The sequence below is a fragment of the Silene latifolia genome, chromosome Y, assembly GCF_048544455.1.
Source record: "Silene latifolia isolate original U9 population chromosome Y, ASM4854445v1, whole genome shotgun sequence".
NCBI classification, from domain to species: Eukaryota; Viridiplantae; Streptophyta; class Magnoliopsida; order Caryophyllales; family Caryophyllaceae; genus Silene; species Silene latifolia.
Genome location: NC_133538.1, coordinates 403,820,481 through 403,846,466, shown reverse-complemented (window position 1 = coordinate 403,846,466; position 25,986 = coordinate 403,820,481). Strand labels below are relative to the sequence as shown.

General features: G+C 38.5%; 1 protein-coding gene across 1 annotated transcript; it reads right to left on the bottom strand.

Annotated features, from left to right (window-relative positions):
* Positions 1-21,690: 21,690 nt before the first annotated feature.
* LOC141632238 (uncharacterized) lies at positions 21,691-22,998 on the bottom strand. The gene is made up of 2 exons (XM_074444800.1): positions 22,995-22,998; positions 21,691-22,121 (listed from the first exon to the last, which is right to left on the bottom strand). Exons 1-2 carry the CDS (start codon positions 22,996-22,998, stop codon positions 21,691-21,693), a joined length of 435 nt encoding a protein of 144 aa, XP_074300901.1.
* Between the last annotated feature and the right edge of the window lie 2,988 nt (positions 22,999-25,986).

Here is a 25,986-nt window from a genome sequence, read left to right as displayed (position 1 = left end):
TCCCAAAGTTCAAGGGCACCGAAGATCCAGATCCACCATGTTAAGGCCTATAAAGGGTACTTAGCATGAAGGGAGTACCTGCTCATATGCTCTCGAAATTTTCGCCCAATCTCGGGTGAACACCCGAAGGCGTGGTTCTATAATCTTGACCTCAAGAACTTCCCCACTTTCGAAGATATTACGGTGGAGTTCGCAAGCACTATCTTGACAATGTTGAGATTCAAACCAACATAAGGACTTTGGAAGTGATGACACAGAAGGAAAAAGAGGGCTTTACTGAATTCCTCGCAAGGTGGCGCGCTGAAAGCGTAAAACTAGCTAAGAAGCCTGATGAAGTCGAAATGGTAGATAAGTTCGTGAAGAATTTACGACCTGTTTACCGTAATGCTCTGAAGTACCAAAATTTTGGTTCTTTCAAAGAATTGATAAGGATCGGGATAAAGGTAGAGGACGATGTCCGAATTGCTGAAGCTGAGAAGCCAAAGGGATACCAAGGGGCTTCGTCATCTAAAGCAAAAGCACCCATGCCCACTTTGTTGAAACTGTCAATCTCTTAGATGGACAGTCAAAAAGGCCTCCGCGCCAAGCTCCGAGGGTATTCACCGATATCGGGTGCACTTACGCCTACGCTTTCCAAAGGCTCATGGCCCAAGGAAAGTTGAAGCCCATTGGCCCAACTCCGGATCCACCTGCTGAACAACAAGGCAAATGGTACAAACCAAATGCCTACTGTGCCTTTCATCAAGGGAAGGGACACGATACTGAAAGGTGCTTTAGACTAAAGCACGAAATTCAAGATATGATTGAGAACGGAACGCTCCCAATCCCGGCCATAAAGCCCAATAACGTCACCAATCCGTTTGGCGACCACACTAACTTTGTCTCTACCGAAGATAGTGTCGATTACTCTCACTTGATTCGCCCATGTCGTCTAAAAGGGGTTTTCGTCGGAAGAATATTCGTAGATTGCTCCGAATTCCTACCAAGCTCGAGAAACGAGAATACATTCGGGGATTTTGTTGTCGATTGTACTCCTTACATACTCCGAAGCGGCAATGAAATCAATGGCGTTTGGGCTGATGACGAGGATGATGTTTACCTCGTCAAAGGTGCGACAATTCCTCTCACCCAAGAAGAAATCTTAAAGGTGAGGCAAGATGCCCTAGAGTCAAACCATTTGACTAGATCCGGACGCCCGTATCGTGTGGAGAAAGCTAAAGATACCCCGAACAAGACACCTCTCAAAGAACCAGTAGTGGTCGAAGTTCTTGGTGAAGGGTCGACCTCCGAGGCTTCCCTCATCAAGCAACTCCAAAAGACTAAGGCCGACGTATCTATCTGGCAACTTATCCTGAGCTCTTTCGAACATCGTCAAGCTTTGTTACAAGCTTTGATGAACATGACCGTGTCGTCGAATACTACTCTTGCGGACATGGTCACTCACATCGCCCGAGAATCGGCCTCGGCTTACCAACGCTGTGACATTCTCGACGAAGATCTGCCACCGTTCGGGCCTCGACATAACCTGGCCCTCTATATTGCTACCGTGTGTCTCAACAAGCACATCCCTATGACCTTGGTTGACGACGGATCGGCTGTCAACGTACTCCCTCTGAAAACGGCGCATATTCTGGGCTTGGAGAAGAATGACTTCATCCCCACTACGCGTGACGAGTTCGGGCATTCGATGGCTTTGTGCGTCGAGTGAGTGGACTTGTCGACCTGGTAGTACTGGTGGGCAAGTGGAAAAGAAAATAAGTTGCCAAGTAATTGACATATGCTCATCCTTCAACTTATTGTTGGGAAGGCCCTGGATCCATGCTGCAAGGGCCGTAACGTCAACATATTTGCATCGAAAAATCAAGGTCCCACTCAATGGCAAAATCGTCACCATTGACGCCACGCCAATTTGTGGCGGAGGAGACATTACTTCCAAAGTAAGGGTCGAAGCTACCAATGACGCATGTGGTTTCGAGATTGTCAATATGATCGAAATTTGAACTCCGGCGAGAGAATATGGATCTATACACGGGAAGCCATGCTGCGAAGTGATTCTCAAGAGGGTAGGAAATACTTCGGTTTCTCTCTATACCCTAGAAAGGAGGGTACATTCGATTTGAAACCACCAATAGCCAAAGGAGTAACGTTCGGGCTTGGATATGAGCCCACCGGGAAAGATCTGCTGGAAAGGAGGGGAAGAACGATCGAAGATCGAGATATTAAAATGGGACCGTATCACCTAACTCTAAATGGTCACTTCGTGAGAGCTGGGGAAGAACTCCCTTGCATGGACTTCCCCGAACCTATCTTTGACCCAAAGGAGAACCTTATGGTCCCAGGAATCGAAGTATTCCAAGATTGCTACTACATCCCTGAAGACATTCTGACCGTGATGCCAGTAGAAACCAAACCGGATCCAATAAATGACGAGAAAGCTATGGGTCTTCTTTTCGGTGAAGAGAAGAAATCACCAATACCAAACGAAGATTTGGTAAGCATGATCTGAGAAGCGGCGGTTCGACCCATCTACCCTCATCACCGATGTGGATCCTCTTAGGACCAACACGGGGTGGCGGAAAACAATCAAGTGGACTGACAACAAAGGACTTCTTTTCAAGTTGACAACGGGAGAAGGAGAGATGTTCAAGCCGGATGATGTTACCGATTCTGAGTCTGAGTCGGAGTCCAGTGCGAGTCTGAGTTAGGTCCTAAGATTGAGTCTAAGGAGTCAGGTGTTGAAAATACCCCTCCCCTAGCTTTACCTTCCTATGCACCTTTTCCTAATGGTGGTATTCCGGGGCCTGTCCCGAATACCCCTATCTCGCCACTGAGCTCTGATCAGTTGGCTCAAATGTTAGCGCATTTCGCGCAATTTCAAATCAATAATAATATGAACCAGTTTGCTTACGACTTGTCTTACTTACATTGCAATTCAAATTTTGAAAATGATTGTTTTAATAATGACATTGAGGCGAGGTCGAGGATGAAGCAGTTGGTCGAAGAAGAAGAAGAAGAAGAAGAAATGGAACCACCTCTACAGTTGATAAAAGGGTTGGAAGAGTACGAACAGAAAACCTCGGTCATCGAAGATACCGAAACTATCAATGTAGGTACAACCTTAGAACCACAGGAGCTTAAAATAGGAACTACTTTAAGTCCCACCGAAAGACAGGGGTTCATTGATTTGTTGCATGAGTTCAAAGATGTTTTCGCATGGTCCTACAAAGACATGCCAGGCATTGATAGGGAAATTGCGGAACACAGGATCCCAATCAAGCCGGGATATAAGCCGGTCAGCGAAACTACGCAAGATGCATACAGATTGGTCTCACGAAAGTCAAAGAAGAAATCGACAAGCAACTCAAAGATGGGTTCATCAAGGTGTCGGAGTACTCGGACCGGGTGGCTAACGTCGTACCGTGCCCAAGAAAGATGGTAAAGTTCAGGTTTGTGTCGACTTCCGGGATTTAAACAAGGCAAGTCCGAAGGACGATTTCCCATTGCCTCACATCGACATCCTGGTTGACAACACGGCAAAACACGCGTTACTGTCCTTTATGGATGGATACGCCGGTTATAATCAGATCAAGATGGCGATAGAAGATATGCATAAGACTGCGTTCAGAACGCAATGGGGAACCTATTGCTACACAGTAATGCCTTTTGGGTTGATAAACGCAGGGGCTACATACCAGAGGACCGCGACAACATTGCTACATGATATGATGCACAAGGAAGTCGAGGTTTATGTCGACGACATGATTGTCAAGTCAAAGGAGCGTGATGGACACCTTGGTACACTACGCAAATTCTTCGAGCGACTGCGCAAGTATAACATGAGGTTGAATCCACAAAAATGCGCATTCGGAGTCACATCCGGCAAACTGTTGGGTCACATCGTTAGCCACCGTGGCATCGAGGTGGACCCATCGAAAATAAAGGCCATAATGGAAATGCCTCACCCGAAAACCGAGAAGGAAATTCGAGGTTTCCTGGGAAGAATCCAATATATAAGTCGGTTCGTGGCAAGGCTAACTATGATATGCGAGCCAATTTTCAAGAAATTGAAGGTCGGGGAACACGTCGTATGGGATGATCACTGTCAAGCTGCGTTCGATAAGATCAAAGAAATACTATCTTCCCCTCCCGTGCTCAGCCCACCAACGGCTGGGTTACCACTTTTGTTGTATCTTACAGTTACGGATACTGCAATGGGGGCAATGCTGGCGCAGATAGTCGATAAAGAGGAAAGAGCAATTTACTACATTAGTAAAAAGTTCTTAGAGTATGAAGTCAAGTATACTCAGCTCGAGAAGACATGCTTGGCCTTAGTATGGGCGACGAAGAAGTTACGACACTACATGCTCAGTCATAGTGTCTGCATCCACTCGAAGATGGACCCAATCAAATACTTGTTTGAAAAACCGGCTCTGAACGGCAGGGTGTCAAGATGGACTTTAATGCTTTCCGAGTTCGACCTGAAATATGTACCGCTAAAAGTGATAAAGGGAAGGGCGGTTGCCGACTTCCTGGCGGATAACCCGATAGAAGAAACTGAGGTTGTGGATACGTGGTCGTTTCCCGACGAAGATATTGTTCACATAGACAATGATACGTGGGACCTCTATTTCGATGGAGCATCGAACTATAGGGGATACGGGATAGGAGTTCTACTCATTTCACCAGAAGGTGAACATGTTCCCATTTCGATCATGTTGGACTTTAACGTCACTAATAACGCGGCTGAATATGAAGCATGCCTACTCGGTTTGCACAGTGCTCTCGAGTTAGGCATCAAAAAGCTTGTAGTACATGGGGACTCGTCACTAGTGATCAATCAAGTGGCCGGGACGTGGAAAACCCGAAGTGATAGCTTGGCTCCGTACCAAGCGAAAATCGAGGAACTAGAAAAGTTGTTCGCCGATGTCAAGTACGTGCACCTCCCCAGAGACGAAAACCGGTTTTTGATGCACTATCAAAGCTAGCTGCTCTGATCAACATACCTGATCATATTGATACTATGCCGATATGTGTCGAACGAAGATCATCACCTGCTTACGTTAATGTAATCGGAGACACAGAAGAAACCGAGGCCGAACCTTGGTATCATGCTATTCTGAAATTTAAAGAATCAGGAGAGTATCCACCCGACATGGATAACCGCGGAAAGCGCGCTATTCGAATGTTAGCCGCTCAGTTCGTTAGAACCAATGACGGACAATTATACAAGAAGACCGCGCAAAATATCCTTCTGCGATGCATAGACTCACCAACTGCGAAAAGAGTCATGGAAGAAGTCCATGATGGAGAGTGTGGCCCACACATGAATGCCCATATGCTGGTTCGTAAAATCATGAGATTAGGGTATTATTGGACCACGATGGAGACAGATTGTCGCCAATATGTCAAAACAACGCCATAATTGCCAAATCTTCGCAAACATACAAAGCACGTGCCGCCATCATCGTTATATACTTTGACATCACCATGGCCTTTCTCAACATGGGGAATCGACATTATTGGAAAGGTCAACCCATCCGGAGCGGTGGGCATTGTTTCATGCTAGTCGCCATCGATTACTTCACGAAGTGGGTAGAAGTGAAATCATACAAAGTTTTACAAGCAAAGCAGGTAGCAAAGTTCATTCAGAATGAAATCATTTGCAGATATGGGGTGCCGCATGAGCTCATTAGCGACCATGGCACTCACTTCAGGTGAAAGCGTCGTAATACTTGAAAAGTATAAAATCAAACACCACAAGTCATCACCGTATCGACCTCAAACGAATGGTGCAGTGGAAGCCGCCAACAAGACAATCACTTTGTGATTCTCGGAAAATGACGACAATTATCGCGAATGGCCGGAGAAGATACCGTTCGCACTTTGTGGGGATACGGGACGTCTATTCGCACGCCACTGGAGCAACTCCGTTCTATTTGACATATGGGATGGAAGCAGTCCACCCCATCGAATTAGAGGTACCTTCTTTAAGGATTACATTAGAAAGTCGGGTCCCTGGCCGAGTTGGCTGCAAGCCAGGTATGATTCCTTGGTCATGCTCGACGAGCGACGGTTAAATGTGTTACACCATGTTCAACTCTATCAGAAAAGGATACAAAGAGCATTTAACAAAAAGGTGAAACCTCGAGGAATAAAGGATGGGGATTTGGTCCTAAAGTCTGTACGCGCTTTACTACCGATCGACCCGAGGGGAAAATTCAAGCCGAATTGGGCGGTCCTTACTGGTAAAGAAAATATTATCGGGAGGCGCGATCAGATGGCGATTGATCTAGATGGAAATGACTTTGCGAATCCGACGAATTTGGATCAACTGAAGAAATACTATCCGTAGAACTCATTCTCAATGTCGTAAAATAAAATTTTGAATTGCGGTGCTCGCAAGCGAGTCTAGGCCGCGGCATTTTTGCTTCGCTGCTTTTTGTGCGTTATAAATCGATGATTGTAGCGCGTTTGTTATGTGGAACTACGAGCTCGGTTTGATTCGTTGATAATGAGATACGTAGGCGACTCTTTAAAAAAGTACAACCGACCCTTCCTTTAAATAAAATGAAATTTTATGCAGAAACTGGGAGTTTTAATAGATAGTAAGTCTTATTAAAGATCGGGTGATGCCCATTACATCCTTCAAAACAAAAAGGAAAACAGCTAGCAACAAATAATAAGTAGTAGTATTAAATAATAGATTGGAGTCGAAGGCTCCTACATCTTCTTTTTCCCTTTGCCTTTTGGGTCACGTGACCGAGGCTCCTGCAGAGGAGGGGTAGTTGCGTTCTGTCTAGCGCGCTTCTTAGGAGGAATCGTCATTTCCTCCCGAGGGCCCAGCCTATCTTTTACAATCAAGCGAGGACCAAGCCTCCCTTCTAAGGCTGAGCCCGAGTGTGCCTTTGAACCCAACCGTTCCCACACACTGTCGCTTTGTGAGTCGATCTTAGGAGTCTCCTCAGTCTTAGTTTGAGTCCGGATGCGACGAAAGATCGTTAACAAAGAAGTCGCGATCGCATTCGCTTTTGTCATAATATTTGATGTCGACAAGCTCATCCTTCCGACACAAGTCCTTACCTGATTCGGTCTTCTCTTTTAGCCATTTAGTATAAGACGGGGATACCCAGGTAGTCTGAGGGCGCGCAGATACGTACCAAAGACGCCTTTGGTGCCACCTCTCGAGCCAATCATCACATATAGAGGAATTCAGCTCTCTTGCTCGTCCCAGAACAGCCTCACACTTGGGAATTATTTGTCTACGGCCCATCTGGCGCAGGACGCGGTCGGGGTAAATGTGAATAGACCTCTCTAAATCCAGTAGTTGCAAACGTCTGGTCTTGTCATCTTCCGGAAGGATAGTAAAAGATTTGAGGCGAAGCCAAGGCATGAACCAGCAAAGAAGGCGACCTCGCTTCCCCTTCTGTCAGTTTGTTTCGCCAATAGGCAAGGTCATTTTGATGCTCGTCTTCATACCGCTTGGCACGCATAGTCAGCATACGAGCGAGATATGAGCTGGGCTCACGCGGCGGGGCGAAGAGCCAAAATCTCTCGCAAAGCCACACCTGAAAAAAAAGAGAAAAAGAAAAACATGAAAAAAAAAAAGAAAAAAAAACGCGAAAAAAAGAGACGAAAGAAAAGAAAAAAGGAAAAACGCGAAAAAAAGAGACGAAAGAAAAAAAAAGAAAAAAAAAACGTGACAAAAAAAAAAAAAAAAAAAAAAAAAAAAAAAAAAAAGAAGAAAAAACGGAATTATGGCAGGAATCGTGGCAGAATACGACAAAATCGCAAGGAGAATCAAAGACAAAATCGTGGCAGAATGCAACAAAATCGTGAGAAAATCGTGGCAGAATGCAACAAAAACGTGGCAACAACACAAGAATTGTGATAAAAGGAAAATTAATCAAGGATGCGAAATCAGGAGAATAGATTTTGTTACCTGCAATAAACGGGAGCATCCCGACCAATCGGCACCAGGGTTCATTTTCTTAGCATCTAAACCCCGGAGGGTTTCAGCAAGAATAATCCAGGAAGGGTTATGTCCCGTCTCCATCTGAGACACAATAGACAAAAGCTTCGCTTGTCCTACACAAGTTGTCTTGTTCATCCTACCTTCGAAGACATAGAGGTGTAACATGATCAATCCAAAGGCCCCTGCAAAGATCTATTTGTGATAAGAAATCTTGTTTTCGCAAGATACAAAATTTCCGATGAATAGCAAGAAGATTGACTTCGTCACCAGTAACTATCCCCTCAGACTCCGTCCTGGAAAGGCCAAGGCAGTCTAGATATGTTCCACGCCACCCCGAATGAAATTTTGGTATAGCCGGTATGGCCTCAGCATCCCATCCTCCCAGGGCAGAAAACTCTTCGGGTAGAGGGCAGATCTCCCCCTCAGGAAAAGCAAAGACATGGTTATAAGGATCCCAATAGCTAAGGCAGTGTTCCAACAACGCAGGTTGAAGGGGGATCTGGCGTAAGGGAAGTAATTGCGCCAGTTGAGCGGTCTTTAATTCTTGTCTCTCTGCGCCAGTGAAGTCTGTCTCCCATGCTCGCATAGCACTCGCTAGATTATTCATAATGATTTATGTTATTTGCACCAGTTTGGGGGAAAGCAGAATAAATTTGGCAATACAGCTCTTCCTTATATATAGAAAGTATAAGGGAAGGAAGCATCTAGGATGACACCCCTAGGGTGCCGTTTTTTCTGAGCCGTGTGGGCCTCGGGTCGCGCGCCTCTTAGGCCCGCCCCAGTTCACACCAGTCTTTGGCACAATGCATCGGGTTTTCGCACATCTATCGCATTTTGGGGAGCGCCGGAACGGCCGATTTACATTTCTACCCTCGACGAGTCCATATTGAATTAAAGCCCGTGCACACTTACGGTTTTATTTTCCTTTTTTGTTTTACGGTAGCGGGCTACGCCCACGTTGTTTACCGGTCGGACAGAGTGTCTGAGTCGTATTTCATGCTCACCCATCAAGGTTCGATTAAAAAAAAAATTCAAAAGTTCAAAATTCCGAAATTTTCAAAAACTTTTCGCAAATTACGGATAGATGATCCAAGTAGTAGAATCTTTTCGGGTCGATGACCCAGTCTTTCAAATTCAATTTCGAAGGGTCGGTGGCCCAATATCAAAGTGATGTCAAATTCAAAATTTGGGTCGATGGCCCAATTATTCAAAATTTTCAACTTGTTCAAATTTTGGGTCGATGACCTGGTATTTCAAATAATCCAATTTCAAGATCGATGATCCAAATGTGCTTAGGTGATGATTATTGCTAGTACGTTGTTGTGTTTCAAATGTAGCAGGATATGCTCCAACTGGGGGCTCTAAGACTTTAGAGCCATTGCAAACTGGGGGATCTGAAGCCGTTGGCTTCAGAGACCATTATCAAGATGAAAAGGATGACATCCACTCAGAATTCAATTCAATACAAGAGTATGAAATGGAAGAATTCCGTAGCTGAAAGCAAATGATGAAAGCGGCGGCAACCTCCTTGGAAAGTCCCGTCCCATTCGGACAAGCGCCAGCAGATGATAAATTTTGGGCAAATGTCAGCAGATGATGAATTTTGGACATACGCAAAGCGAGATGATAAACTTTGGGCATGTGTCGCGAGATGCCGAACTACGACGCGGGTTTGATTCCGTCAGAAACGGATACGTAGGCGCCTAAGGATAAGGCTCAATCCACCATGTATGCAATTCATGGGTCGACGACCAACGACGATAATTTGATACAACAGAAGCAAGAGTCAATCCCCAACGAAGTTTCAGGTATGATCTCTTCTTATGGCTGGCGAGCTTATATACGCAAGTCTAATGGACTATAAACGACCCGAAGAATCCTCAGGTCGAGAGGGACCTGGGGTATACTTTGACTTTCGCCTTGTCCAAGCCTCGGTCAAAGTGGGGGCTCAGAGATACCCGTATCCGTCGATATTGGAATTTATAGAGAACCCGACAAACACCCGATGATGATAGGACACATGTATTCTTTAGTTGTCATTGTCATTATTTGGAGCTCGTTTTACGAGGTAGAATGGGCGTCGTCGATGAAGTATTTTATTAATTTAAATGATATTTAAATTATTGTTTTTTTAAGTGAATTCATTTTATTAATTTAAATGATATTTAAATTAATGTTTTTTAGTGAGTTCATTTTTTTATTTTAAATGATATTTAAATTATGGTTTTTTGGAGGTGAATTCAATTTATTTTATTTTATTTTGAATTTATTTTCCCAAGTTTATTTTATTGAAAATAAAATAAATAATTGATTTGAAAAATCATTTTATGAATATATTTGATTTGAAAAATCATTTATTTTAATGTGTTAATTGATTTGAAAAATCGATTTTTTAAAGCGAAGAAAACTCGTTTTAAAAGCATGTTTTTTGAGCTCGATTTTAGCTCGATTTTTGGGCCCGTTTTCTTTACGAGTTAGCACGAATATCGAGTACACTAACCAACCTAAGCCTCTACCCATCCACCCTTGTTCGAACCCCCATAACCACGGCCCAAATTCCATCCCCAAACACCCCCCAACCAGCCCGCGCATACAAACAGCCCCCCTGTTTTGCGTGATGAATCCCGAGCCCAAAACCCGCTCCAAATACCACCAAAACCCGTACCCATTAACCCTAACCCATACCCTAGTATCCTACCCATATTATCCTAGCTTAATCACCAAGAAAACCCCTCTCAAACCCTCCCAAAAGCTGCTGGACAGCAGCTATGCGTGAGCAGGCCCGACTGCCTCTCCCTCTCTTTTACCCTACTTTAACTCCTTATAAATACCACCCCTTCACCATACATTCATTCCTCTAAGAGGGCGTTTGGTTCACATGAAGGTATCGGTATGGAATCAGGAATCAAACCAGGGTGGTATGGGTTTGGAACTCCATTCCTGATACCTTGTGTTTGGTTCAACCCCGGAATGAGGAATGAACTTTTTTTTTTGTATGTCTATATTATTGATTGTACCATTTACTTATGTATTTTTCACCTTTAAATTTTCATATATTAATTAGTTAAAAACTTGAATATAGTTTTTTTTTTTTACATATTTTAATTTTTTTTAATATCTTATTATTTCTATTCTTAAATATTATTAAAAATGTTCAAGAAAAATCATCGTTTGTATTTTTCACGGAAAAGAAAGAATTCGGGAAAAAAATAATTATGTATATATTTAGTTTTGTGAGGAAAAAATAATTTTTTTTTAATGCTAATTTTTTTCCAATACTCATCTTTGATATGATACCCAAGGTATCATTCTCATACCCACCTCCTCCCTTGGGTATGAGAAACCTATACCTCATGGGTTTGAGGCATGGGTATCAAATTACAAAAACAGTGAACCAAACACAAGGTATGGGTTTAGCTCATTCCAAACCCATACCTTATACCTACAATGCTTGAACCAAACACCCCACATCCTACCATCACTCACAAGCTTTAAACCTCAGAAACAAACCCTAATTGCCTTTCAAAATCCCTCCACAAAACCGACATACAAACTGAAACTGTTTGTGTGTCCTCCTCGAAAAACAATTCGTTCCTCCCTCAAACCTCCATAAAAACTCGATTTTCTTGTTCCTAATTAACCATACAACATCCATCTACACATTAGACAAAGATTTACGAGCCAAATTGCCCTTGAGAGCACACGAAATCCCTCGAAAAACAGAGTGTTATACACTCTGTTTTCGCGGTTTGTTCTTGTCTGTCCAGTTCTGTTTGTGCTCGTTTTTTCGTGCCCAATAATCCAAAACGAGCAGGGATCGCTTTAAGATCTCTGTTCTCCTCTCTTTCTAGTTTTCAAAACATCTTTTAAATCGAATTTTCGTCGTGAAACGAGGGAGAAATCATCGTTTGAAAGTTGCTGTCCAGATTTGTCAAAAAACGCGTGTTTGCTTTGTTTCTTCGTCGACGACGGCCTCTCGAGATAAAATCTACCATCGATTACGACCCAAGACGGTGTCAACGATACATGTAGGTTGAGGGTGCATCAAATCCTCCTCTTTCTCTTTTTTTATTTCGTTTTTTATGCTTGTTCTTTTATAGTTTGTTTTATTCGTTTATCGTTTTTGTTTGTCGATTGTTTAATTAACTATGAAACTAGTCTAGTCCGAGTATGAGTTAAAGTACCACCATGAACACCCGCGTTGACTTGAGATGGGAAAAGAAACCGCTACATCAGTCGGTCGTACACCCCCGTCTCATTTACATATCCTCGTGTTCAAGGTAGGGCATAAATAAAACGAATTTCTAACTTCGCTCTTCGCTTTTGACCCCTTTGTTATTTCGGCCAATTCGACACACCCTAGGATCCGTTGTATGTTAGTTTAACCTCTGATTGTTAATATATGACGTATTTAGATGACATTCGATCGTTTTAATAACCTAATTAGACATGTTAGGTGGCATCGACATAGCTTTTAAAATCGATTAACAATTCTATAACCTAATTGAATACATCTTTCTTATCACTTGATTTCTCGCTAGCATAGGAGTGCGTGATTAGCACCTTCCTATTAACACTCGACGAGTAAGCATTAATCTTATGATATTGTGACCTAATTGGACCCTTTAGGCCGTGTAGAATACACACTCGCGCGTTTCTTCTCAATCGATCAACCTGTTTTTTAACTTGTTTTTTAACTCGTTTTCTAATCCGTTTCGCAATCATTTGATCTAACCAATGAACCTAACCTAGGAACTAGGATGGCCTTGTCTTGGCCGTGAGGGTGGTCGTGGTTTGGGCCGTGAGCTTGGTCGTCTTCTTTGTCTTTCTTGCTTCATTTTTTATACCTTTTGTTCTTCGTTGTTTCGTTGCTTGTAATTTGTAATTTGTTTATCGAGTTGTAATTTTCGAGCTTGTTTTACTTTTATTGAGTCAAAACCTCTTCAAAAAACCTTAGTCTTGTTTGGTTAGACGGTTGTTCCCCAATGCTTGTAGGAGCGTAGTAAACCGCATGTTGTTTAAAGCAACATGGCCCGGTTTATGCTAATGCATGCTTTGGTGCGTAGCCTTATGCCTAATTCGATAAGATTAAGTGAAAGCATACATTACGAGGAGTGACCCAAGGCCGTGTGTCATGTAGGCCGTGAGTCACCCCTTTGTGCACGGTTTTCTAGGCCGAATGGCCGTGTATTGCGTCGTGTGTATAGCGTTGTATTTAGATCGAGTTGTATCTTTAATTTATCGTTGCGTCGGCATGAAATGCCTGGTTTGTAATAGGTAGATCCCAACGGCTCCCCCATTCCCCCTTAAGCCTTGCTTGCTTTGTTTTGTATGTTGTTAGATCAATCAACCCACATGCTAAATTACAACTTTGACAAAGTTAGTTTAGTTGCATCTAAAACGACATAGAAATTGTTGTCACATGATAGGGTTAAAACAACGTTTTCATATCATACATCGTAGTAGGTATGACCTTGTTTGAAATCCGATACTTGACTTAGTAGAGGCCGTTATTGACGGGCGGGGTTAGGTGTCCTTATGGGCTTCCTAACACGTACCCTCACCCCTTACTCAAGATCTATGGTTTGTGGATCCGTCTAAATACCATTGGATTACGAGAGTCATTCAAATCGAGTGATATAGGGTACAAGTCTTTATCTTTAATCACTCGTAGTCGATTGGCTTTATGCTTTTCGATGAAAGGTGTAAAGTTGACTTGAACGGTTCCAAGTTCCCAAAAAACTTGGTGGCGACTCTAATATGTCTTAATTCGATTCGAAAGAACCTCGAGTCGATTATGCCTAGTGTGGATCCCGCGGACGCAGTACCCGAGGGCCTTGTCCACACAATTATTCCAACAAGCCGTCACCAACGAGAACAAAGAAACACAAAGAAACAAGAACAAACGCCGAAAAAACATTAAAAGAAAGAGACAGGAGATGAGATTACTCTGAGCTATTATTAATGGTATTTGAATCCTCGCTACCATCATTTTCATTTCGTTTAGTAAGACATTGCCAAATCGTCTCTGTCGCCTGAATTATTTATTGTTATTAGTGAGTATTCCGTATCCATTTTACGGTATGTTTGACGATGTTAAGAAAACTTTTATGAGAGTGTTTGCACGATGAATCATGTATTTATTCTTAATGATCGTAAATTCGTAATGTTTGTACATACTTGTCGGAAATAGACTCGTATACGTCGACGATATATTTGTAGGCGTTACTTAGTAAATCGTAAACGGATGTGCAAATTACACACGCACATATCTATAAGTAACGTGTAGGTTGTCATGTTGTCATGGTTGTGACGCTTGATGTTTGCAAAGTAAAAAGCATACAAGGACCACATTGTTGTCAAATCCTACTCGTTTTATCCGCATCGTAAATCGTTAGGCTGGGTAATAATCAATTTCATATACAAGTAAAATAACTATTAACCAATTAGAGGTGGCAATCGGGTTAGTCAGGTCGAGTTTGGGTCGGGTCGATCGGGTAGGGTCATATCGGGTGGTGACTACATTCGGGTCGGGTTCGGGTCACTTAGTAGTCGAGTTAGTCGGGTCAATTGATATCTCGAGTTCGGGTCGTTGTCGGGTCGGTTCATTCATATAGAGTTGTCGAGTTGGGTCGGGTTTTGGATGGGTTGGGTCATCGTTAGGTGGGGTTATTATCGGGTTTGTTATTGAGTCGGGTCATTATCGAATTGGGTCATAATCGGGTCGGGTCGGGTCAGTTTGTGTTTGTGACAGGTTTTGCCTGGTTTGGCTCCTCAATTTATTATCGGGTTGATTTTCCAATTACTTAACTAGTTGGACTGTAGATATGCGGATCAAGGCGGTGGTGTATATTTGAGGACATGGCAACCTGAATATGTCTTAAAAGATGATGCGAAAGTTTTACAATGTACTAAAGACGTTAAAACGCGATTTTGGCTCATTAAACGACATTATAACGTGTTATTAGTTGAATGACGACGTTACAATGAGACGGGAAGTAATCAAAATGTGGTTTTTAGCATCGAAGATTGTTAATAAGTCATCTTGGAAGGTTGTGTAGAGCATACGAGTCATAAGTAGTTTCAGAATGTAGTGTTTAATATCGAAAGAGTTCTTTGCATGAACCTTGTAGTTCATAGTTAGAGACTTCAAGGTGAGATTATGTAATTGTTAATGTATGACGATGAACAAATACTTTTGTCGGCTATTTGTTTGTTTCGATAATAACCGTATTCCAAGCACATTAAAACAGTAGTTTGAAAATATAAAATATAAATTTTGAGTAATAAAACATAATGTTTTCACATTTAATTATCTAGATAAGATAAGACGTATTTGAGTTTCAAAAATCCGAAATTTGAATTTTCAAAGTTGGCACCAAGGTAGAGAATTGAATTTCAAGCATTGGCGCCAAATCGAAAATTAAATATTAGTCTTGAAACCATGTCGAAATTGAAAATTCGTCTTGGCTCTAAGTCTAATTTTCAAATATTTCAAATACTAGCTTAGAACCCATGCAAAATTTCACGAGCATATATAACAAAAAATATAAATAGTCATTTAAAATTTATAATTATAATATCATACAATATTATAGTATGAGTGTACAATATTTTACACATACAAATTAAAGTACAATATTGAATAGATTCAACATTTATTATACTCCTAACATTCAGACCAAATTGATATATAATTGGTATAATAATTGGGGAAGATTTTTGTATGCCCCTGTCTCATATTTTCATCCAAGTATTCATGAGCCAATGTCCTTATACTCATATCTTATAACCTATTGATGATAACTTCGAATGTAAGCGAATTACACTCGTCTCATAAATTCTAAAAATCATTAATTAAAAAATATTATAAATTATTAAATCATAAACACTTCAAACATATTTGGTGTCTCGGCGGGTAGCCGAGTATAGCCTCGCCGTTCCACCACCCGTCAGGAGTGATATATTTGTACCCGTACCCCTCTGCGAATGCTCTACTCATAGCCCCAATGGCGGCGAGTGTAGTGCGGTATCTATTGTACCCGCCCAACTAATATCTTTATTCCTTACGAATAATCACATTATACATGATCCAAATAATTATAATTAAAAGGTATACGTGTAAAATAAATATTCTATTGCTTAAGAGGTATACATCTAACCTTTAGCAATACAAAACAATCTCCGTGTAATTTTTAAAGATATAGTACAATCTGGCCCATATGAAGTTAAGTTATAACATATGAAAGGATTTTTTTTAAAAAAAAAATTAAAAATATGAAAATAATAAAATTGTCATATAATCTGCTAATTATTAAATCTTTTTTTTCTAATTCTTTTAATTTAATTTGATAGTAAAACTTGTTAAGCATATTTTGCTAACCTTATCCGTTATTATAAATTTTCTTGCTTCACCCGTTTGCCTAATAGAACTTTACTTAAAAGACTAAAACTCGTTACTACTCATATTTTTGGTGAGGGTATACAGATTTTTAGTACGATTTTATACTAATTTAATATTAACCCTTTTTACTCAACACCCTTAGTAGAACATAGTTATGTTAAAAAACACCCATAAATAATTGGCTAATTGTATATATAACCCTCATAAAAAAAAAATCTCACCAACTGTAAGTATGGTACTCTTATATAATAATATATACGTAAATAATATGAAATAGTAGAATTTAAAATATCTAGTTGTACGACCATTTTATTATAAGGTAGGCTTATTGTTATTGTAAGACTTATTATTATTGTAAAAGTTAAGAAAAAACACGTGAGTTATTCCTTTTGACTTATTGTTATTGACTTACCTTATACCGTAAAAAAATGTATGGTTAATATTAATTGTATGTCATATATGAGGAACCTTTAATGAGTTTTATTTAGATAACATAAATACATTAAAATAGTAGGTCTTAATTAAGACAGTCTTAAATGAAGATCTTTCATAGCCCGCATTTTATTTATGTCTTATTTAAATCGGTTATGAGTGTCGTCTTAATTTAAGACGATTTTTACTAAGAATTTGTGAAATTGGAAAGTTGTTAACGAAAGGTTTGCAATTTTCAAATATAAAAATAACTAATAAATCTTATATAAAATGATTTTACGTTATAAATTATGAAAAAATCATACTATCGATAGTTTTAGTCTCTCGTAAAACATGATTGTTGCATAAAAAATGATTTTAAAAGAAAATTTAAGTGCATCATGTAATAATGCAGCTCCTTTTTTTTTAAGGTAAATCAAAATGCTATTATTATGTAATAATGTTGATAGATTATTTTCTGTAATCATAGTATAGCCTATAATTAAGCACCTAAGTGTTAATAGATTATAGCAATGAAGATCATTTGTCCCATTTGGTGTCTCATTCTGTGCCCCACTCTATACACATCTTGCCACATCAGCACATTAGCATAGTTTTATACTCCGTCCGTACCAGACCAAAGGTAACACTTACTATAAATGGACGTACCACACTAAAGGTAACATTCCTTATTTGGCCCAAAACATTATCAAGTTATCCTTTTATTTAGCTTATTTTTGGCAGTTATCACAAGATAAATTCATTGAATAAACTTTTATTTAGGCCGGGAAAAAATTAAGGAGACAGCGACATGTGTCAAGTTTAATGAGTAGTGATTCTTCTATTATACTTTTATATAGATAGATTTGATTTTGACGCCAAAGTTTGAAATTCAACTTTAATGTTAGTTTTTATTTCGTACTATTTTGTTATTGTCGATTTTCGCGCGTGGTTTCTAGAATAACGATTTATTTACTTAAAAATTAGTATTAAAATATTTTTTAAAGTAATTTACAAAAAGTCGGAGAAAAAAAAAAATCATTAAAGTGGTAAAAAAGAAATGGACCAAGAGGTAGAAAAATGATGGAAAAAAGTTTTTTTTAATTAATTTTTTTTCTTGTCAATGATTTAATTGTTGTTTTATTTCGGGTTATCTTTTGGGCCGGGTCAACTTTCGGGATATCATTCGCATCGGGTCAACAGTGGGGTTGGGTCGGATCGGGTCAGTACATTAATCGGGTTGACTCAGGTCACGGATTATCTCGGGTCGGGTAGGGTTCGGTTTCTTGTCAACCTTAATCGGGTTATGTCAGGTTACGGGTCATCATCGGGTCGGGTCGGTTTGGGTCGCAATATTTTCAGGTCTTATCAGGTCGGGTTTGCTCGAATTTGGGTCGGATCAGGCTTGTCAGCTCTACGTACCATATTGGGGAAGAAGGTAGAGATTTTCGAAAGTCAAAGCCTCTTATTTAAGGTTTCCAACTAAATTAGCTTTCGTTGTGCGGGTGTATAAATAATGATCATATTTGATCTACTACACACATTAGGGGTTTTTAATAAGCGTAGTAGTTCATTCATAGACGAGTTTTACTCTTTTTTGAACTTTTTTAATTATTTTTCTATAGTATACCCTTTGCCTAATTCTCTCCCTCACAAAATTAATCAATCCGTCAAATTACACAATTATGGATGCTAACTCTTGTATCGATCAAGTAATAATTCGAATTCTTAATTTTATTAATTATATTAGGGTTTGTTTACACTAATTAAATTCGAACTGATTAAATTAGGGTTTGGAAAAGGGAGATGGACACGAATGGTAAGATCTACAAGTGAGAAACAATTTCTCGAAAATGAGGATCAGATGTACACAGTATACAATTTGTTCCGGGTATGAAAAAATATTGCAAAGACACATGGATTAATAAATATAAAGAGAATTTTGTAGCAGCTTGGACCGACAAAGTCTTCAACTTTGGCAATGCTACTACAAACAGGTAATATTATTTACTTTATATGTATTTTTATTTGGTTTCGTGATTGTTGGTACCTTATTTATATTGTTGATGGTTAAAGGGTTGAGGGAGCACACGCATCACTGAAACGCTTGGTAGGAACTTTTGTTGATGGACTCGACACTGTATTTGAAATAATTCATCATGCTGTGAACCTTCAATATCACGAAATAAAAAGGAGTTTGCACGTTCAAAGACTATTTGTCTTCATCTTACTCGAGCTATGCCTGTTTATCAAAGATTAACTCATAACGTGACTCACAACGCGATTAGAATTCTTGATGATGCACCGAAAGAGGTAAATTGTAACAACTGTGCATTGAAGACAACTCATGGCCTACCTTGTGCATGCGAGATTAATGATTTAGTCAATACAGGTATGACTATTAATTGATATTGTTATTGTTGTTGTTGGTAAGATTAATATTTAAATATATTTGTAAATTGGACAGATAAGTGTATTGAACTAGATTCTATTCACCAATTCTGGAGAACTTTTTGCATTGCCACGGATGATAAAAACAACGGGAAGGACAACTATACTAGAGAATTTTGGAGCAAGACAGTTTACGTAGACATGTCAATAATGTCTTATCATCCAGCAACGTAGAAATGATGCGAAAGCTTTCTGAGTTTGCAGAAAATCTGTTGCACCCTCCGAATATAGTTGACCCAGAAGTTAAAAAGACAAAAGGGCGCCTGAAAAAGACTTCTATTACAATAAATCCATCACATTGGGAATATGTAGAGAAGATGTTTCCAAAAACAAGTCGTAAGAAAGCAAAAACTGCGGCAACAATTGACACTCCTACTAGTTCTACGACACCCGTCAACACTCCTATTACTTCTACGACGCCAGTCAACACTCCTACAAGTTCTATGTCGTTTTCACAGGTTAATAATCTTTTAACTTTTAATATGAATTTATATTTAAACTTACTATATAGTTTTGCTTAACACTATTTTTATGAAAATATAGGTCGATAAGTCATGTAGACCTTTCCCATATCCAAATGCAATTGCTGATTACTTTTCATGTTACATAACAGATTGGGTGAATGTCAAAGGCGATGGCCACTGCGCGTACCGAGTGATTGCTCATGTGATTTATGGAAATGAAAATGAATGGGCGAAGGTTCGACGTGATTTGTTGGATGAACTAAATGTTAATAGACAGTATTATTTAGATGTGTGTGGGGGTGAAAGAGAGACTGCCAAATTTATAAAGATGTTATTGTTTTGGGAGACTTTTGCACTCTCCGAAGATTATTGGTTTTCAGCTGAGCTCGGACTTTTTATATCAAACCGTTATGATGTGATTTTTGCGACTTTGTCTTCAACTTAGTGCTGGACATTTTTACCAATGAAAGTCTTGGGTGTAGTACAAACGGTGCAAAGAAAATCGTAACAATAGTTTTAGTTGCTTCTGCTAAACATTTTGTATGGTTAAGTTACAATAAATTTAATTTTAATATTATTTTGATATATTATGCAATTAAGTATGTTTTTTATAATAATGTAATTTTATTGTTGTTACATGTGCGTCTTGGAAATAACTCTCTGTTACTAAGCCTTTACCCGTCTTGTAGAGGCATTCAACATGATAGTAGCCAAGTTGCTAACTGAATTACTCTTTATAAGTCTGTACAACCACCTCAGCAGACTGCATCGTCTACAACAACACTTTCGAACTTGTAATTTTAATTGTCGAATAATTGTAACAGAATACTCTTTACAGATTATGAATTCTTGCTTAGGTATCTGTTTATGAATTATAGCAAGTAGCGGTTTTTATGAGAGCCTGTTTTCTTTTCAAAGGAGCAAAACACTCGCAGTATTTAAACTTGTAATGTTAACTTTTATGAGCATGATATAATCATGTCAAAAGAAGAGTTTGATAATCATCATACATACTGAAGAAAAAGATAATTGTTTTGAACATTTCTGAATTTTATTTTACTCAGATTTCATTTGATAATTTTTTTGTGTTAATCTTACAATGAGGTAATGCATCTATTTATATTAAGAGCATTCCTTATCCTCCAAGAAAGGTACAAATTTTGGTGAGCATTGGCAGTTTCTACTGTGGTCCTTCTCCTATGCTTCTGATGAATGTTTGCACTGTGTTGTATGGTTGTTTTGCCAGTCATGTGCGTCTCATTTCTTCCTGTATTCTTTGCACCAGTCTTTGTACAGCTGCCATTCTCCTCATTCTTAGTGATGTATGCATTTCCAAGCTTGTTACCTTATAAAAAAAAGTCTTTGTTACGTAAACTTGATCAAACGAAACATGTGTCTAGAGCATAAAAGCATAGTTAGAGTAAATCAGAATCAAGTTTAAGAAATTTACTGAAAATGAAAAAATCCAAGCTTTTGGTAGGCATAAATTCATAGATGAGCATCTTCTCGTCTCCTTGAACACAACGTCCTAACAACTTCACAAGGTTCCTGTGTTGCAATTAGCCTAACTTCGTTCTTGAATTCATGAATCCCTTACCTTGAGTTTGGAGCTAGCTTCTTGACAGCAATTTCTAGCCCATTGCGCAGTCGTCCCTGAAAACAGAACGATTTGTCGAACTATAATAAATACACAATTTCTAAACAAATGGGACATTCTAATGATTTCTCAAATAAAGGTATACCATGTATTCTTCTCCGAAACCACCTTCTCCAAGCTTATTATCTAAACTGAAATTATCTGTGGCCAAAGCAAAAAATAGTGATGGGATTGAAGAAAATAATTCATATATCTAATTCAGTAATCTTCAACTGGTCAAAACAAGCATATCATACACATTTCAGTTGCATCTTCAATCGCATTCTCTAGATGCCTATGATCCACAGACAGTTCAATGTGGCGATTACCTATCAGGTGCTTTCATCTACTTTTAATCATACTTCTTGCGCCAAGAGTAGAAAAGAAACAAAACCCAAGAAAGGGCTAACATGGTATCTCCAACATTTTGCCTTGGCAAATCCGCTGCAAGATCCTCGAGATTCATCTGAAAGTAAACCCTCCAAACAGCCATAGAAAGGTGAAGGAGCACACACCCTTTAGCAAAAAAGCTTTGAAATCTACTATCCTTGACAAATACAACCATGAACAGCAGAAACTCGATAATAAAGAGAAGCAGCCCGGAAAATGAATTCGATATTTGGATCAATAACTCATCATGTGGGGTTGACCCTTGAAGCCTACTTGCTATTTCTTTACCATGACTAAGTAAAGAGATCTCCTTTGTATAAAACATCATCATAGCACCACAAGTTACACCAATTACTGAATGTAATAGACAGATTACAGGAAAACCAGAAGAACCTATTTACTTTTAGTGATCAAATTTGCGATTATCCACACTTTTGATCAGCATTGCTCCAGAATAACAATAGCTTAATCCAAGTAACAATCGAAAACCAAAAAATAGTGACGGTATTGAAGCAAATAATTCATATATCTGATTCAGTAATCTTCATTAGGTCAAAATAAGCAAATAATTCATATATCTAATAACAACAAAATAACTGGAATTGAATTGAATCCAACTGAATAAACAAGTGACGAGAAATAGACCTGATTAAGATCATCGTTGGGAGGCGGATTTGTGCCTGTCTGAGGAGATCGTCAAGACCGGCCGGTGGCGCAAGGGAGGCGGCGGTGAGGGTGGTGCATGGTGGCTGACGGGTGGTGGTTGGATGGTGGCTGACAGGTGGTAAGAGTGAAAAAAGGGTAAATGAAGAAGAGAGAGACTGAAAGAAAGTTAAAAACCGAACACAAATTCTTGTTTCAGGCGGACACTTTTGGTCTTATTTGTCAGACGGATAAAATGTTACCATTTTTTAAAAAAATGTAACCAATTAATTCACAAAATAGTATGACTAGAGGTGTTATTTTTTACCCTGAAAATGATGTGAACAATAATGGTAACATGTTATCAGAAAATAAAAACATTTTACCGTAAAATGATGACATGTTACCCGTCTTATTTCAGACCAAAAGCAATGATCTTAAGAAAAACGGACTGAAAACCGAAATCATTAAAATAAAAGGAGGTATTTTGATTATTTACGTCCATCAAAGACTAAAACCATTCATGAATGAGCACCACTCTTAATAAGGGGCTCGGACCAAAGATCGGATAGGGAGGTATAATTTGGTCTGATAAAATTTTATTTGGTTTTGTCCATAGTTTACCCATTTACTCTACTTTTAGTCTAAGCTCTTTAATCCGGTTGTGGACTAAACATACACAGCCAAAAAAAAAAAGAAATTGCAATATCGATTTTTTTCCTAGTTTGTTAACATTACTAGTTGAAATGCCCTTGCGTTACACGGGGCTCTTATTAGGATTAGGGCTGAGCAAAAAAATCCGAACCGCATTTTTAAACCAAAACCGAACCGCAATCCGAATAATGGAGCCCGGAAAATCGGGTTTTTTTCAGTCCGGTTCCGGAACCGAATTTTTAACTATAAAATCGTAGCGGTTTTGGTTCGCAAAAAGTCCAAACCGGGGACCGTTTTTACTGAAATTTGGTCACTGATCAATTATTTCCTTGCACCTGATTTCGTTTACTCTATTACTTCGTTTTAGTCACTTGGTAATCAATTATTTCATTCAGTGATGGTGTTGTTCAAGTAATTGCTGGAATTACAGCTTTTGACATTTGCTAATTGGCAGTATAAATCGCTTTCATGAGGGAGAAGTGAAGCATCTTATTTATGAAACCAGGTTTGAAAACCGGTCGGGTAAACCGGTTTTCGGTTCCGGTTTAAGAAATCTAAAAAAACCGGATACCCGAATTAATGCGGTTCGGATTCGGTTCAGCAAAAACATGTTTTTAAAAACCGGGTAACCGAACCGGTTTGCAAAACCGGTGCGGTTACCCGGTTTTGCTCAGCCCTAATTAGGATCATATTTAACAAAATGCATGTTGGATGTCCTAAAAATTTATTGAATAACGTATTGTAATACTTGTCATGGTTTGGCAGTAAAGTCAGTTAAGTTGATAAAAAATGTCTAACTATGTTGAAATTGGAACACACATGGGGGTGATTTAGTTGATTATTAATGGATCATCATTCCCATTAACATATAAGGTACTCCCTTTTGTATTATATCAGTTGTATAACATTCAAAAACACAGTTGTGTTATTTAGTTACCTATTTTTATTGTTGTACGCACCATCGATTTTTAGTTAATATAAAACGTGATAACTAAGGGTAACCTTTATGAGATTCGCAAATTAGATTAACCTACAACATCTACCAATACATTCTAGTCCGTAAGAATACGATGGTGTAAAAGCTGAATGGTGGTACGCAAAACAACATGTATCTCAATTCTATATGTAGCTTGTTTGGAATATTTATTAGAGATCTAAACAATAGATGTTTACGATTATCTACATTTTAGACTGGTTGTTCCCGGTGAACTTTATGCAAAATATATAATACGACACCTAACTTGGTAGATATGTGAAAACTTCTTAAACTAATATGGAATAATATTTACGCATCTATGTAAAACTAATAAGAGACTTCTTTTAACATAGGTAATACAAAGATATCCGATATATATATACACATATATATATATATATATATATATATATATATATATATATATATATATATATATATATATATATATATATATATATATATATATATATATATATATATATATATATATAACGATCCAACTCATTGAAACTTTATTTATGGTATATAAATAGATGTATGTTTATTCTTGAAATATAGTTAAATAAATATTTTATTTCTAAGAGATAGGATAGTAGGCTACTACTCTTAAACCTGATTAGTTTTAGATTAATTTTAGAGATTTTCTACATGGTACCCTCGTGTTTTTCCGATTTTTACGTGACACTCCTCGGTTTTTAAAAAACATCACCGGTACCCTTAAATTTTATAAATTGTCCACAAAATACCCAACCAAACTAATAAAATTTGAGTTTTCAAACGGTTAAATTTAACAAAGAAAATATATGCAAGAGTAAGTAATGGAATTTGTGATAAAAGTTTGACAAAATATATATCGCCAAAAAACCAATAAAAATGCATAAACTAAATATTTAAAAATGACGGATAAGATCTTTTGGGGTATTTTAATAAATTTTCATTAAATTCAAGGGTACTAATGATGTTTTCAAAAGATGAGAGGTACCGCATAGAAATCGAAAAAAACACGAGGGTATAACGTAGAAAATCCCTTAATTTTATTAATAAATTATAACTCATTTTTGTTTACATGAAGTATTATCTATTAACAAATACAAGCCTTATCTTACATTAATAATTAGCCATACAGAAACCGCAATGTAAAGTTAATTGGAAAAAAAAAGCATAGATGAATCGGAATTTAGAAAAGTAGAAATGAATGTAACCATATATTTTTGTATATTTGCCTATTTGGCATTGCATATATTTTTAGCATCTACTAGGAATTTGAGATGAATTTGAAATGTAAGTCCCAGATTGATCATAAACTTGGGTGATATAATAGCGATTCTATAGTTTACACTATTTCTCTATATATTTATCGTACACTACATACATTCGGCTTATTCAAATTTATTCTAGACTAAGTATAATATAAATTTATTTTAATGTAATTTTATATAGTCGAACATCTTTATATCAAAATCTCATAGTTAGATTGTTCTCGGATTGTTGGTCTCGCAAAAAATCGTAATTGTTGACTTTGTTCATTTGTATTCAATTTTTTGACTCATTTTGTAATACCACGGTTTCCTGGTTACAGCTTACTCGATCGAGTAGGCCATACTCGGCCGAGTAAGTCGTCGAGTGCTTTTAAACAGGCTACTGTTTTGGGTGCACTTGACCGAGTAATGACGAACTCGGTCGAGTAGGGCATACTCGACCGAGTACCCGGTCTGACGGGTTATGTTCCGCGGTTTTGGTTATAATAAATAGAAAAGTTTCAAAACGAGATTAACAGTTCCTAATCATTTTATAATCATTTTCTCAAAATATAAAAACCACGTTCACTTCTTCTCTGAGTATTCTAATCACTCTCAAGGCTAGGGTTATCTGATTTGGGGTTTTTGCATCTCATTCCGTGTAGTTTTAATCAGTAAGTCTTATAATTTTGTTAATTTGTTATTATGGTTATAGTTATGCAAACCCTAATTGGGTGATTGGGGG